A 16,686-nucleotide genomic window follows, 5' to 3' on the forward strand; every position below is an offset into this window, starting at 1 on the left:
ATCTAATGGATGCAAATATTGTTGACACTGATAGCTGAACCGTGGTCTCTTAAAAAGTGACCACAAGTAGCCTGGGCTTACTAGATGATTTTGTCACTCACTCTTATTTTGTTCCATATTTTGATTTCTTCCGTCTCTAATTATCCTTCTTTCCCCACAAAGAGCCCATTTCTCCTTCTCTCTCCCCTCCTACTCCTCAATTGAATAAAGTCTTAAGACATTACAAAGCGAGGAAGATTGCTCCCTGGGCTACCAATACTTCCATCACCTCTGCCTACTGCATTGGACAGACTCTGGCTAGGTCTTAGGAGACACCTGGATGCCTAATTTCTGCGGTGTGCTTGATGTATAATAGACCCTTGAGCCCTGGAGATTAGTGGGAAGAGAGTCAGGATCACAGTAAAATATATCCCTTTTCAAGAGCTTCAGTTAATTCATTTTGATCACAGTGTGTTAGGAAACCAGCCTAGTGGTTTCCTTGGCAACCTTCTTAAAGACCAGTCTGTTTTTGTCATGAAGGCAGAGTCTACAGAACATCCAAAAACAGTTTGGGGAATTTAAATTGGTTTGTATCATTGATACAGTGTGTTAATGGCATTCCTAGCCTGTCTGGAAGAATACTCCAGTCAGATATATGGGCCTGGTCTGTAGCCGTCAAAGACTTGAGTGGGGCCTCACCAAGATGGCGCCACAGGTGTCAGTCCCCAGGCTCTCACTCTCCCCCTTCCTGCAAGCTCCCTCTCAGGCGGTAGACACTAGCAGGCCAATGCAGGGAGTCCTCAATTTGGGGGGAACAGTAATGTTCTTGTCATTGTTTGAGTCTCTCCTTCAAAAGTGCCATGCTATAAGTTTTTCTTTTACAAAATTAAATACAGTTTTAAATTATTTTTATTTTCTCTCTTAAGGTAAGTGGAGAAACCCTTTGGTGTCACAAAACTGGGACTGATACCAAGTAGGCAATGTGAAGATGGATAGAGTGACAGCGGGAAAACTGTTCTGAGAGTGAAGGGCCCAACTTTTAGTCATTGTAAGAGGGTGTGTGTGTGTGTGTGTGTGTGTGTTTGTTGTGTGTGTGTTGGGGGTTGTGTTAGCATTGGGAAGCCCCTCATTTTATTAACCAGGGAAGACTCAGACTGATACAGGTCGGTACATGCAGCCGTCAGAGACTCCTGGGAGAGAATGGGGGGCGGATGGCCTAAGTGACACTGAAGGTATAAGATTCATCTTGGTTTGTTCTTTTACTCCATTTTTTTTTGCCTTCCATATGGACTAATATATTAAGAGGCCTGAAGAACTCGTTTCACCTAAGACGTATGAAAGAAAATTATAGTCTCTACCACCCATAATATAACTTCATTTCTCTTTTTGTTTTTGAATGGCTTAGGGAAAACTTCAGATGTGGGTGGATGTTTTCCCCAGGAGTTTGGGGCCACCAGGCCCTCCTTTCAATATCACACCCCGGAAAGCCAAGAAGTAAGTAATCTTGAGACCCTGCTGTATCTTACTGGGGTCTTGGTTCAGGACCAGAAAAAAAAGCACCTTCAAAATGTGCTCCTTTCAGATACTACCTGCGTGTGATCATCTGGAACACCAAGGACGTTATCCTGGATGAGAAAAGCATCACAGGAGAGGAAATGAGCGACATCTACGTTAAAGGGTAAGAAAGACTGGCATGCAAGAGCATGCCAAACTCGGTGAACAAAGCAGACTCTCTCTTTCATGAGTGTTCATTATTGAAAGTGTCCACTATAGGATCCTTGATTATTTGAAGCTATTACATTTCATTAATGCAATCTGCTTAGGAAGCTCTAGGGAGACAAAGGGAGAGAGAACAGAAAGAAAAGAGAAACCTGTATGCATGTTGTTTATGAACAGAGGCATCTGATGCTTATAAGAACTGATAAGTGTTTCTTTTCTAAGAAAGTGGGTTTTGTTCAGTTTATTAAGCAGATTTGTTATGAGACTTTTTAGTCATGCAGTTCATTTTTACTCTTTTTTAATACCTTGAGTAACTAGCCTTAGAAACAGAAGTAGAGCTTCCAAAATTTCTTTTTTTTATATATTTTATTACCAGAAGTTAATGTCCATGGAAAAGAGGAAACATTAGCATAATTTTTTTTTAACCACAAAACCTTATTATGCTTTATTTCTTGTGTTAACCCTTGATCAAAACCAAGAGCATAATACTGAAACAGAACTCGGTAAAGATATGCCTTTGGCACCAAAACGTTAAATTATTATAAAATCCTGAAAAAGTATTTGTTTCCTATCTTGATCAGTCTGCAGATAAAATTATACTTGTCATTTAATGCTTTTTTTCTAAAAAGAGAATGCACTTTCCAAAAATTGAGCCAGTAAACTAGTTGTGCTTCTCTATCTCTGAAGCTTTCTTTTCCTCCTCCTCCTTTTTATTCCACAAAGTTTTAATTAAATTCATACACGTCTGGTTGTTTGCTCTTCCAATTTCTTTATTAAAGTTTACCATTAGTCAAGATAACCTTTAGTAATTAGCTGCTACAATTGTTGTCAGATTTATTATTTCTCCCAATTAAATTGTTGGATTCATATAGAAGATTTTATAGATCTTCTCCCAAACTGTTGTTTAGGTTTTCAATCTGTTTCCTTGCTTGTCCTTGATTTACTTTAATTATGATTATGTTTTTTAATACAGCAGGTTCTTATATACACTAATATGTATAAAATAGATAACTAATATGTCACTCCCAATCTCCCAATTCATCCCACCACCACCCCCATTAGCATAATTTTAAAAAATCATTCATTCCACCAACATTTACTGAGTGCCTGCATCCAATGTGCAAAGTGTCATAGGTGTTCATTATTCTGTTACTTGCATAGTTCAATTCCAAATAATTCATGTTGATGTCAGTTTCGTGTTTTATATATATATATATATATATATATATTTTTTTTTTTTTTTAATATTTATTTATTATTTGGTTGTGCCGGGTCTTAGTTGTGGCAGCCGGGCTCCTTAGTTGTGGCACGCATTGTGTTATATGTTGATAGTGAGTACAGAACCCAGTGATTAAGAAGTCAGACTCTGGAATCAAACTACCTGGGTTGAAATCCGGTACTTTCCCTACTAGCTGGCCAAGTTAGTAAGCTCACTGATCCTCATCTGTAAATTGGAGATAATGATAGTATCCACCACTCTGTAATATTCAGAAGATTGAGTTACTCAAAGCATTTAAGATAGCACCTGGCAGATCGTGAACACTATGTGCATTAGTCAGGGTTCTCCAGGAAACAAAACAAGTAGGATGTGTGTATGTGTAGAAAGAGAGAGAGATTATGAGGAATTGGCTCACATGATAATGGAGGCTAAGAAGTCCCACGATTGGCCATCTGCAGGCTGGAGACCCAGGAAAGCTGGGGGTATCATACAGCCTGAGTTCGAAGGCCTGAGAACCAGGGGAGCCAATGGTGTAAATCCCAGTCTGAGGTCAGGAGGAGATGACATGAGATGTCCTGGTTCAATCAATGAGGCAGAAAAAGGGGGTGAATTCCTCCTCCCTCTGCCTTTTGTTCTGTTCCAGGCCCTCAACAGAATGGCTAATGCCACCCACGTTGGGGAGGTCCATCTACTGAGTCCATCAATTCAAATTCTAGTCTCATCCAGAAACATTCTCATAGACACACCCAGAAATAATGTTTAATCTGGGCACCCCATGGCCAGTCACGTTGACACGTAAAATTAACCATCACACTATTATTATTACTATTCCACATGGATTGAGTGAGTTTGGTTCCTTGATATGTAAAAGATAAGACTTGTTGAAATTTAATATATTCATAAAGTGAGAACAAAGTTTCACTTATGATCCCAAGTGGCCTTCAATCAAACCTTTGTTAAAGACGTAATTACTGTCATTCAGGTTCACTATCAACAGGGAATGTTTCATCAAGTTCTTCATTATTCTTTCTCATTTCAGGATCTTATTACCATTCCCCAAGGAAAACTAATTCCAGCTAATTATATATATGCAAATTTATTTGACTATCATAAGCATTTTTTTTCCAATCAGGGAAACAAACTCAATACTGGACTGAGAGATAACTCCAGTAATCAAAGAATAAAGCAAGATCTAAAGTACCATGTCATATTTGGAATGGAAATCTAATTACTGTATGTGAAAAGATGAATAATGCACAAATAACATGCTTAGCACTACAAGCATATGGGTATTACATACAAAGTCATACGTACAAGTACACAAATGCATACACTTAGAGTAGTTGTTTAACTTGTTTTCAAATTAAAATGTGAAAAGATTCATGAAAAAGAGGGAAGAGCTACAGTGGGTGGGCAGTGTAGGGGAGGACGACGGTGCTGTTTAGGGAGGGGTTAGAAGCTGAAGCTACCAAGGTCACAGCCAAAGAGTGTGGACTCTCTTCAGTGAGTTAGTTCAAAAGCTTAAAAGTTAATTGTCCAAAGGAATCTTTCCACTCAGCTTACCTGGTTAGTCAATTGCCTAGAAAAAGTAAAACTAGTATAGTTGATTGCTATCAATACCACTACTAATAATAGGACCTAATATTAGCTCGTGACTTTCTAGTCTCCATGGTCCTTTGAAGCAGAGTAATAGTCCTGGACTTTGGAGTCAGACAGACCTGGGAGTTATACTTAATTCTGTCCATTACTGGATGTATGAGATGTACATCCCCTCTGAATCTCAGCTTCCTCATCTGTGAGATGGAGCTAGTTATACAGTTGGAAAGAATAAAATAAGGCATTCTACATACCTGGTTCATAGTAGTTGATCCTTAACGTGAGCTAAGGATTTCCCCTTCCCACTCTGGCTCTTCTCATTCTGTCCTCAGGTTGACCATGTGAAGGGAGCACGTATCATTAACCTCATTTTACAGATGGGAGATGAAGCTCAGAGGGTTAATGGCAGAGCAAGTTCACAGCCAGGCCTGCCTCCTACTGACAGTCTTTATTTGGGGAATCCAGGCATCAACATATATATTTTTTTAAAATAAATATTTATTTATTTATTTTTGGCTGCATTGGGTCTTCGTTGCTGCGTGTGGGCTTTCTTTAGTTGTGGCGTGCAGGCTTCTCATTGTGGTGGCTTCTCTCGTTGCGGAGCACGGGCTCTAGGCACATGGGCTTCGGTAGTTGTGACACACGGGCTTAGTCGCTCTGCAGCGTGTGGCATCTTCCTGGACCAGAGCTCGAACCCGTGTCCCCTGCATTGGCAGGCGGATTCTTAACCATTGCACCACCAGGGAAGCCCCGGCATCAATATTTTTAAAAGCTCCCCAGTTGATTCCAATGATTCTAATGGGTAGTGGGTATTGAGATCCATGCATTCCACTACTTTTCCAGTCTAAAATCTCGTGTTCCTCTGGTTCCAAACCAGGAGCCTTCCCCATAGCTGGCAGATGTGATAACACTTCCTCCCAGACATGTTCGTTCATTCATTCCTCCCTCCAACCGGTCTGCTGTGTGCCAGGCACAGGCCAAAGGGAACTTTCCAAATGTCAAAAGTTAAGATGTCCAATTGTTGATGGAAATGAATTTTCATAGATATGAGTATGGATATAGCAGCTTACATCTCCCTTGCTAGTCTCATTACTGTGATCATAGTAAATTTAAGAATAATTAAAAAATAAAGTGGTAAGATTACTTGAGTCGTGCCTGTTTTGTTTGCTTAAGTAAAATTTGGAAAAGAAAATGCTAAAATTTTGAACTGACCCATATTCATTGAGCCTATCAGCAGTGATGACAGACACTGATGAGTTATAGTTAGGGAGACTAAAAACATAGCCAGCAAGCTTCACCAGTCCCAAAATAGAAGCTAAATTGTTGATATTTTCCAGAAAATTTCACCTTATCCCTGTTAACTGAAGTCTAAAGGGTTTCCTTCTTTGGTTTTAGAGGAATTATATTTTATTTGGCTACCATGTGTGTTGGATGCAACAGAGTGCCTCCCCTTCATAAATCACCCCCCCAGCTCTATAGATAACTGGAACCTGCCCAAGAAAAGTGCATTAATTCTCCTGCCCTTCACTCTCTCCTAATCACTGTGCAATTTTGCGGCTAGATTACTTGTCAATCACATGAAGCTAAGTCTGTTTGCTTCTGCTTTTCAGCTGGATTCCTGGCAATGAAGAAAACAAACAGAAAACAGATGTCCACTACAGGTCCTTGGATGGTGAAGGGAATTTTAACTGGAGATTTGTCTTCCCTTTTGACTACCTTCCAGCTGAACAGCTCTGTCTCGTTGCTAAAAAAGTGAGTTCTGAAATATGCCAGTGGGGAGTGGATGTCATGGGTCTTCCTTAATGCAGATGCTCAGAAAAGGTTGGGGCTGCTCAGAGTCTTGGAGGTCATGGGTCCAGCTCCTCTTGGTACAGATGGGGACTTTGAGACCCCAGGGGGGTAGATACTTGCCCAGGGTCACACAGCTATGGCAGTTATTTGTGTAGTTATAACAGAAGTATAAGGAGTACAACTTTGCTTCCACTAACATGTTGGCAGCAGGGGGAAGGATCTGGTAACTGGGGGTCTTGTGTCAATACATACAACAACCTAAGTATATGTTTATGTCACAGGGAGACTGATTTCTTCCCCTGATAAGCAGAACTGTTGCACTAATTAACCAGACGCACAATATTAATGTAGGTGAAATATCCCTCTTACCTTCCTTATTAAACTTAAGCATCTGCCTGCCTTCCTTCGGGAGCACTTCCATGAGGGTTCATGGCCCTCCTGGTCTTAATTTATAAGACTCTCAGTTACAGAACTCAACTCAAACTGGCTTAAACCAAAAAAAGTGATTTACTGGTTCACATTACTAAAAAGTCCAGGGTTGGCTGGCTTAAGGAATGCCTGGAGCCTGGGTTGAACTGATGTCTTTAGAAACTGCTCTCACCTTTTCCGCCCCTCTGCCCTGCCTTCTTCCATGGGCCTCACTCCCTGGTGAGTGCAAGGTGGCTGCCAGCAGCCCCAGCTCATATCTTGCCCTCTCAGCAACCTTAGCAGAGACAGGGGAATGAATCCCCAAAGGCACCAACCAGAGTTTTGGAACTGGGCCCCAGCGCCTGCCTGTTTGAGGCCATGTGTCCATCTCCGAACCAGTGTTGCCCAGGGATGCAGCGCTCTGATTGGCGAGACTGTGGAGTTAGGGATAAAGTCACTTCTCCCCAGATTGCATGGACTGGGGGAAGGGCATCTCTAAGGAAAATCTGGTGCTTTCATCCAAAAAGGGGGGCCTAAAACCTGGGTAGGTAATAACAACAGATGTCTTTTATAGGCCCTTGTCCCATTTCTCCCTTCCCCACCCTCTCCTGCCATATTCTATAAACTTTTCCTAGCTCTGCCCGGTCACCTCCTCACCCTACACCTGATCAGAATATACCTGCCTCATGTCCCATCTGGCCAGGCCCTACCCCCTGCTGGCCCTACTCAGTGCTGATGCTCTAGTGAGCACTTTTTCTGTCCAGGTGAGATGAATGCCTTCAAAGGGACCTTTCTAGAGACATATAGGCTCATCCTGATGTTGAACCATGCACACTTTCAGATAATGAGACAGACCCGGGGGAAGGCAAGGGATCTGGGGTCAGGTAGGCCTTTAGGTAAAGTTACCTTTCCTATTTACTCACATCTAGAGCTGGACCTCTCAGCATCCTGAGTAGTCCTTGGAGCATGACCCCACACAGGACAGCCGAGTGGGGTCAGACAGCAGCAGAGTGGGCTTCTCAGCCCCTCAGAGCCAGGCCCTCTGAGCCCTGCAAAAGGGACCATTCCTGGAATGTCATCTGAAAAACGAGAAACAATCCAACAACCTTCCTTCAAATTCATGAAGCACTGGGGGATTTCCCTTTCTTTTGGGGCCAGAGGAACTTAGGTGTAATCAGGCTGTGGGGACGTCATTATTATCCTGGGCTAATACTGTCTGGGCAGAAGCAGTGACAACAGGTGAGAACCTACAGGACACACCCTCTCCCCACCTAACTCTAGGCTGAGGGATCTGAGGGTCATAGTTGACCACGGTATATAAAACCCAGCAGTATTTTTCAAAAGCCAGGACATTTTAAATCTGCACTAACAAAAGAGTGAAACGTGGGCCCCCATCTCCTCACCCCCGTGTGAAATGAGTGTGCTCGGACATCCTTGGGGGGTTGGGGAGGTCGCTGAGCAGAAGTAACTCCTCAGCAGGGGATATTTCGGTCTGGCCTGGGACGGCTTAGCTTTGGGAGGATCATCTAGGCAGGCTACAGTCTTTAGGCCAGGAGACATCATCACTCTCCAAACCGCAGGAGGGGCAGCAGGAAGTCACACTGATAGGAACATGGCAGGAAACCTTCTGTTTGGGAATTGCCTGGGACAACCTTTTTGTCACCCAGCTGGTAGTCTTGAGATTTCCTGGGGAGCCCGACTGCCTTATATCCACCTTGGGTAGAGGGGTAGGCCAAAGGATGGGGTTTCGGGTGGGGATGCAAAGGAGAGAAGAGGCCCCATGCCTTGATGCTGGGTTTTCAAGAGGCCCAAGGGGAGGGTGTTAAGAATCCAGTAATCAGTGTCATTTTGGTTTGTCTGTTCCTGTTGGCATTTTAGGAGCATTTCTGGAGTATGGACCAAACTGAATTTCGGGTCCCACCCAAACTGATCATTCAGATATGGGATAATGACAAGTTTTCTCTGGATGACTACTTGGGTAAGGCTTACCTTTGGATACTTTTCTCTGAGAAATTGTGCTTGAAATTAGTAAAAGCAATTAAAACTTGGAATCAATTATTTAACTCTCCAGTACTGTGGGGTGGGGTCCCACCCCCTGCCTGGATGTCCCCGGAGCGGGGTGGCCTGCCCGTCCGCTGCCCAGGTCCTCTGAGAAGTGGGCACAGTGACTGGCGCTGCGGGCCCCAGCCACTCCCAGGGCCCTTGCACCAGCTCCTGTCTTGCTAGGAAGACACAAATTTTGTTTTCAGGGATGCCACAGCCTTGCCTCCGCTTCCAAACCTCTCTCCCACCCCTCTCAGCACCTCAGAATTGGCTCCCTCCTCCTCCACGCTGCTCTCAGCGGTCACTGCAGTCCCCTGATGCCCCACCCTTCTCTGGGGTAAAAGGCCCTTGTTAAACACCCCGCCCCGGCCCCTCCATTTCCTGGCACACACCCTGGTCCCCCCAAAGCACAGTGTTCTTATTTTCTCTCTCCCAGGCCTTGGGTGTCTCATTGGCCTGCTCTGTTTCTTCCTCTTCCTCTTTTTTTAAAATTTATTTATTTATTTTACTTATTTATTTTTGGCTGCGTTGGGTCTTTGTTGCTGCGCGCGGGCTTTCTCTAGTTGCGGCGAGCGGGCTCAGTAGTTGTGGCGCACGGGCTTAGTTGCTCCGCGGTATGTGGGATCTTCCCGGACCAGGGATCGAACCCATGTTCCCTGCATTGGCAGGTGGATTCTTAACCACTGCGCCACCAGGGAAGTCCCCTCTTCCTCTTTAAATATAGGCCTTTGCCCTCCCTGGGGTTTTGCGGCTGTTCCCCAGGCTCCCTCAGTGACTTACCAGCCCTCACCTCTGTTGAAGGTAAGGCTTCAACTCTCACTTTCAACAAGGTATAACTCCTAGACCTAGAGGTGTAGCCTGACTGCCCACCGTGCCTGCCACATAGTAACAAGAAATATGATGACTCATACTGCAACATGCAATGAATCAAATCAACACACTGTACACCTTAAACTTACACAATGCTCTATGTCAATTATAGCTCAGTTTGAAGAAAAGAAACTCTCACGATGATGATTCCCCATTCCCCACCAGAAACTTTTACCTTTGTGTTCGGCTGGCACCTCAAATTTATCGTGACTAAGACCAAACTCAGCCTTTCTTCCCTGACCTCATACCTGCTCACCTCATGAACTGCTTTTGCTGTTCACAGCCTCTCCCAGCCACCTAGGAAGAAGCACCCAGAGTCCTCTGTGGGTCCTCCTCTCCTTTCCTAAACAATGTAACCTGCTTTATCATGCACGTTTTTCTTATTTTTATGATCTCTGCCACTTGCCAGTTCAGACCTCACTTTCTTGTAGCCAGCTGTTACAGAAGCCCCTAGCTCATCTCCCTGCTTCCAGAGCATCTTTCCTGGCAGAGGAAAAGCCCACAGTGGCCAATGGCTGTGTCTTATTCATCCCTCTACCCTTTACAACACTGAGTGCGGTGCCTTTGACTTAGCTGGTTCTTAGTAAGAGTTGAACAAACAAATGAGTGTGAAAGTGTTGACTGAAGAAAAACGTACAACCTAAAAGTTGTGAGTTTGGGGATCTTACTGAGGACTACAGCCCAGGAGACAGCCTCTCAGATAGCTCTGAGGAACTGCTCCCAAGAGGTAAGGGGGGAGCCAGGACACAAGAGGTTTTTGCTGGAAAAACAAAAAAGTTAGTCAAGCATCAAAAGATTACTGCTAATCACAAAGAGCAGACATCTCAAGTTAATGATTTTAGTGCATTTCTACGTTTGCTGAGATACAAGATCCTGGGCCCATGGAAATTATTCCTTAGGTATGCATCTTAACTATCTAGAGGCAGATCCAAAGGTCAGAATGCTTCCTGTCTTTCTCCATCCTGAACCTCCCCTCAGGGCACAGCCTCAGTCTTTTTTTTTTCCCCCATTTATTTATTTATTTTTGTCTGTGTTGGGTCTTTGTTGCTGCATGTGGGCTCTCTCTAGTCGTGGGCTCTCTCTAGTCGTGGTGAGCAGGGGTTACTCTTTGTTGCGGTGTGCGGCCTTCTCATTGCAGTGGCTTCCCTTGTTGCAGAGCATGGGCTCTAGGTGCACGGGCTTCAGTAGTTGTGGCTCGCAGGCTCAGTAGTTGTGGCTCGCAGGCTCAGTAGTTGTGGCTCGCGGGCTGAGCTGCTCCACGGCATGTGGGATCTTCCGGGACCAGGGCTCGAACCCGTGTCCCCGGCATTGGCAGGCGGGTTCTTAACCACTGTGCCACCAGGGAAGCCCCACAGCCTCAGTCCTGATACTTGTAGAACTGGGATGATGGGCAACATTCTTTGTTTACTGGCATGCCAGGCAACATTCCCTGTCCACAGTAGTGTGCTAACTTAGAAAGCATAAAGCATAGTAGAGGGTTTTCCCTTGGAATTTAAATGAAATAGTCTGATAACAAAGAGAATGACTTTATTTCTAAATGGCTAGTGGGCAAATGGTTGCAGTTATCACCAAAAGGAGAGGCAAAATAAAAGCAGGCGTAAGTTCCAGAAAGGCTTGTGGGCTATGGATGCATTGTAAGATGAAGGGCGGTTTCTGAGCCTAAAAGTTTATAGAGAATCTGCCACAACCTCCCTGTTAATCTCTGCTGCCACTGTTGAAGACCACCTCTTGTCCCCTAGTCCATAGACATGACCCAACACACACATACCTTTTTCTGAAGGAGAGGTTTCCTGGGAGTTCCCAAGCCCCAAAGACAGTCAGTTTAAGACAGTTATTAACTACAAAAGAGTTAATGCCTCACATCACGGAATAAAAATTGTGCTTCTCCAGGCACCCTGAGCTGGGCTTCCTAGTTCCTGGGGAGAACTTTCTGTTGAGAATTCAATGTTCCTTCTCAAGCTCTTGTTTTTCAGGTTACACTAGGAGAAACTTGAACTTGACTGTTCGATGGAGCTTCCCATGTTCCAAGTACCAGTTTTCTTTACCCAACGCCAAATGACTGTTAGGGGAAGTTTAGAACCAATATGAGCAAATTCCAAGTCCAAGTTCAGTGGAAATTTTGTCTGGAGATGTTTAATTATTTTGAGTTTGCAGAAGAACTCTGTTTATGCTCCTATCGCTGAGAAATTAAATGGGTTGTTCTCTGTGAGATGCAGAGCAGTGGACAGATACTTCTTCTGCCACTTTCCATTCTATCTGGAAAGAATTTTAACTGCCTACCAGGGTCCGTTTCTCTAACTCACCTGTCACCTGTTCAGAGTCATGGTCTACCTCTCTTCTGACAAGTACCTTCTGTTCACTTGTGAACAACGGCTGATCCACTTGAAATTTATTTGGGTTTAATGTTTCCTTGGCTAGGTTTCCTGGAACTCGATTTGCATCGCAGCATCATTCCAGCAAAATCACCAGAGAAATGCAGTTTGGACATGATTCCTGACCTCAAAGCCGTGAACCCCCTTAAAGTGAAAACCGCCTCTCTCTTTGAACAGAAGTCCATGAAAGGATGGTGGCCGTGCTACGCAGATAAAGATGGCTCCCGTGTGATGGCTGTATGTATGAGTATTTCCTGGTTGAGGGTCGTTTATTCCTTTTCTCCTTTAGGTTTTGCCCTTTATGAGTAGATTTGCTCTGGATAAGATAAGGGAGGTTAAATTGGTGGTACTTTAAGTTTTGGGAACGGTTTGTACCTGGGATTATAGGAGAAGGTGGCAGATGCTGTTAGCATATGTTTGGGGTTGAGTGGAAGATAGAGGGATTGGAATTGTCAAAAAACTGGGAACGCAAGTGGTTGCGCTGTATTTCTTTAGGACTCTCCTCCGCCAGGAATGCTAATTTATGTTGAGCTCCCAGTACAATTCAGTACAGAAAAAGAAACTTAAAATTTGAGCTGTCCTCATCTTTAAAAAAAAAAAAATTTTTTTTTTTTAAAGATGGAGGAAACAGGGAGTGTTGACATCCATTGAACATGAAGGCCATAAGTTACAAGCACATTTGGAAAACTGAAGATAATTTTGATGTAGAAGCAAAAGTGCGGGTTACCATGCCCTGTCACAAAAAGACTACCTAATTCATTTTGTATTATTAATAATAATTAATATTTTACACCACTTATTATAAACCGGACAATATACTAAATGCCTTATATTCATAATCTTGTTTTTTAAAACAACTTTGAGGTATAATTTACATAAAATAAACTGCACCCACTTAAAGTACAATTAAGGTGCACAATTTGATGAGTTTTGACAGATGTATATGCTCATGAAACCACCACCATAATCAAGATCCAGAACATTCCCATTACCCCAAAAGTTCTGTTGTGCCCTTTGCAGTCCATCACTTCCTCTACCCCTGGCGCAGGAAACCACTTATAAGCTTCCTGCCACTAGAGGGTAGTTTGTACATAACCTCATTTAGTTCTGCTGATAACCCCATGAAGCAGCCATTACCTACATTTTATAGATTCGAAGAACAGGCTTGGAAAGAAGGACCACCTTGCCATAGTCAGACACCCACCTTTGACTTGTTGACAGAGGAGGCATCTGTGCTCCATCGCCTAAATGAGATTCAGGGTCGGAAGCTCTCAAATTGTTGGTGACCTTGTGGGCGCCAGGGTTCTTGAAAGTCTGTTACAACCTTAGTTAAGCCTGGCTATAAGAGTGGACAAGTTTCTAGACCTCTCGCAGCCTCAGTGTACTCATGTGCACACGAGGATCATAGCAGTACCTGATTTATAGGGCTGCCCTGAGCATTACACGAGATTATCCATATAGAAGGCTTACGCAGTGTCCAGTGTACCAGTCAGGAACCTGTGAACAGGGAGGCAGCATTCTTTCATTCACTCACTCATGCATTTCTTCAGCTAGTATACATCGAGTGCCCACTAAGTGCCAGCACTGCTCCACGCAGTGGGGGTGCCAAGGGGAGCACGAAGGCTCTCTTGGAGCCCACACTTAACGCTCAGTCAATGTTAGCTATTGTGGGACTTCCCTGGGGGCGCAGTGGTTGAGAATCTGCCTGCAAATGCAGGGGACACGGGTTCGAGCCCTGGCCCAGGAAGATCCCACAGGCCGCGGAGCAACTAAGCCCGTGCGCCACAACTACTGAGCCCACGTACCACAACTACTGAGCCCGTGTGCCTAGAGTCCGAACTCTGCAACAAGAGAAGCCACCGCAATGAGAAGCCCGCGCACTGCAACGAAGAGTAGCCCCCGCTCGCCGCAACTAGAGAAAGCCTGCGCGCAGCAACGAAGACCCAACAATGAAGACCCAATGCAGCCAAAAATAAATAAATTTTAAAAAAAATGTTAGCTATTGTTATCAGCAGTATTCAGGTTATTCTGGGTCCAAGTAAAGTTACAAAGGGACGTATGTGAGCAGGCAAGGAGACAGATGTGAGAAAGTTAGAATGATGGGGATCCAGAGACTGAAAAGCAGGGAGGACGGAAAGCAATTTGTCCTCTCAGTTTCCCACAAGGAGTCGGTTCAGAAACACATGGAAGAGGAAATGTGATGAAATCTCTTGAGGAAAATTTAAGGCAATCTAAGGATTGTTTTACAAGAATAAAAATCATTGCTCGGGGAATACTCCTTGGGTTGAAGTGAAAATATTTGTGAAACGTGATGTCATGTGTTTAACCTGTTCTGCTTTACTGAAGGGGAAACTGGAGATGACGTTGGAAGTCCTCAATGAGAAGGAGGCCGACGAGAGGCCAGCCGGGAAGGGACGGGATGAACCCAACATGAACCCCAAGCTGGACCCACCAAAGTGAGAGACCCTCTTTGTTCTGATCCCCAAACACCTGCAGTCTGAAAGCCCCCCTTCCAATTGCCTTAATGCCATGGATTAGCTGTTGTCTTAATTTTGTACTGAACAGGGGAGTTGGGGGAGGGAGAGGTTGGTGATCTGGCTCCATTTTAACCATTCTCCTTCCCATGAAACCAAAGTCCAGTGTGTCTTCGGCATCTTAGAAAGCCCTAAAAGGTTAAAGGCTCTCTCAGCCAACTAAGGGGAATAATATCTTTTCTTGACTTTATAAAATGTTGTTAATCATTCTTTAAACTATTATGCTCGGAGGTATAAAATATCTGTCCCTCCTGAGTTGGGTAGGTAAAACCATTTCTTTGCAATGCAGCCGACCGGAAACTTCCTTCCTCTGGTTCACCAACCCGTGCAAGACCATGAGGTTCATCGTGTGGCGGCGGTTTAAGTGGGTCATCATCGGCCTGCTGATGCTGCTAATTCTGCTGCTGTTCGTGGCCGTGCTCCTCTACTCCCTCCCGGTATGAGTCCCTGGCCTCTTGTCTTGGCTCTTTGGGTGTGAATTATGGTTGGTCATCTCACTTGGTACTTGCCTTTTTTGCCATCGGGTAAAATGACCTATGTAGCAGTTGTGGTGTTACAACCCGTCAACCTTTGGAAAATTTAGAGTACTGTGTCCTGTGATTAGGATTACATTCTCACAGTTTCATGAATTACAGGCAGAACTTCATGGTCTGAAAAAAAAAAAAAAACTCTGGTCTCAGGAATTCTAGGAGCAATCCTTTAGGCCTTTATGAATGTGTGTCTAAACCATAGCCAGCATTTCTAACGGATCTTCCTGCCTTCAGACTTTCTTGTTCCAAACCATCCTGCATCCTAACTGCTGACATTTCACAGATCCTGGGCTCATTATAGGCCTACACAAACCTTGAACTCCACCCAAACTAGAGAGCTGGCCTCTCCAGACAAGTATTGCCCTTACCTGCCAGGATGCCTTTGCCAAGGCTGTTCCTTTGCCCATGTTTTGTCTATTAAAACCTCCCTCATTCTTTAAGGCCCACATTACATAACCTCCCCCTCAAATCTCCCTTAATCTCCACAGTCATAAATGGGAGTCCAAATGGGAGGTTTGTCAGTGTGCCTAGAAGTGCCTTCATTGCTGAAATCGAATTTGAAAATTTCTGCATCTCGACTTCATATGCTTCTTATCTCAACAAATTCCTCGAATGGAGGAATGAAGGCACTTCTAGGCACACTGACAAACCTCCCATTTGACTCCCATTTATGACTGGTGGTGCTACTGGAATCTAGTGGGTAGAGGCCAAGGATGCTGCTAAACATCCTGCAATGCACAGGACAGTCTCCAACAAGAATCATCTGGTCCTAAATGTCAATAGTACCAAGATTGAGAATCCCTAAGATATATATACATGGCCCTCTTTCTGTTTCCTTTTCAGAACTATTTGTCAATGAAGATTGTGAGGCCAAATGCATAATGGAAGCAAGGGCTTCTTTTCCAGAGTCATCCAGCAATGAGGGAATCCTGTCTGTCTCTGTTTACAGATCAAAACCAAGAGTGATTTTGTTTGTGTCTGAGACTATATTCCAGGGGCATGTTACACTACTTCACCGAGGCCCATCACTTCCCAGAGGCTCTAAGTCCAAGTCAGCCCAACAAGCAACATTTTTATCTTTTGAAGTATTAAAAGTTTTAACCATGTTTTTTCAGAATACTTTTCAAGGTGGCTGGTTCCATTTAAAAATCATCTTTTTTTTCTGTGTCCTAGTTCTATAATTCAATTTTTGGAAATTGCTGAAGTCAAATTTGAAAATTTCTGCATCTCGACTTCATATACTTCTTTATCTATAGTTAACAAAAAAGGACTGTGCATTATCAAGTAGTTAGAATAGGTGGAGGAATTTTTATTTATGCCTGCAACCATTGTTATATTTTGTATGGATAAATGTCATGAGACTATTCATCCTCTGTGATGAACCCAAATAAAAACATTCTGCCTCTGACACATACCTGTTTGTTGTAGCTGTGGGCCAAGCTGGGAAGGAGGCAATTTCTAGTCTGGGTCTCAGTGGATGGAATGCCAGGGCATACCACTTGGCTGTAAACCCCTTATATCAGTGTGCTGCCAAAGCTTGGCCAGTGGGCCAAACTGAGGCTAATATGAGAAATTGACACTTATTTAAAGTACTTACTCCATGCACACCATTGTTTTAAATGCTT

At 43.9% G+C, this 16,686-nt stretch overlaps 1 protein-coding gene across 3 annotated transcripts in view; it reads left to right on the forward strand.

Annotated features, from left to right (window-relative positions):
• MYOF (myoferlin) overlaps positions 1 to 16,420 on the forward strand; it is a 586,741-nt gene extending 570,321 nt beyond the window's left edge. For 2 of the 3 annotated variants that reach the window (XM_061169799.1, XM_061169723.1), the window contains 8 exons: positions 1,385 to 1,473; positions 1,562 to 1,657; positions 6,124 to 6,265; positions 8,591 to 8,690; positions 12,044 to 12,234; positions 14,344 to 14,453; positions 14,821 to 14,968; positions 15,905 to 16,420. In XM_061169799.1, coding sequence (XP_061025782.1) covers positions 1,385 to 1,473; positions 1,562 to 1,657; positions 6,124 to 6,265; positions 8,591 to 8,690; positions 12,044 to 12,234; positions 14,344 to 14,453; positions 14,821 to 14,968; positions 15,905 to 15,943 — 915 coding nt within the window. In that variant the 3' untranslated portion in view covers positions 15,944 to 16,420. The remainder of the gene's footprint in view (positions 1 to 1,384; positions 1,474 to 1,561; positions 1,658 to 6,123; positions 6,266 to 8,590; positions 8,691 to 12,043; positions 12,235 to 14,343; positions 14,454 to 14,820; positions 14,969 to 15,904) is intronic. The other variant, XM_061169872.1, reaches the window with a different exon arrangement.
• The last annotated feature ends 266 nt before the right edge of the window (positions 16,421 to 16,686 follow it).

Source organism: Eubalaena glacialis, chromosome 1, assembly GCF_028564815.1.
Source record: "Eubalaena glacialis isolate mEubGla1 chromosome 1, mEubGla1.1.hap2.+ XY, whole genome shotgun sequence".
Classification (NCBI taxonomy): Eukaryota; Metazoa; Chordata; class Mammalia; order Artiodactyla; family Balaenidae; genus Eubalaena; species Eubalaena glacialis.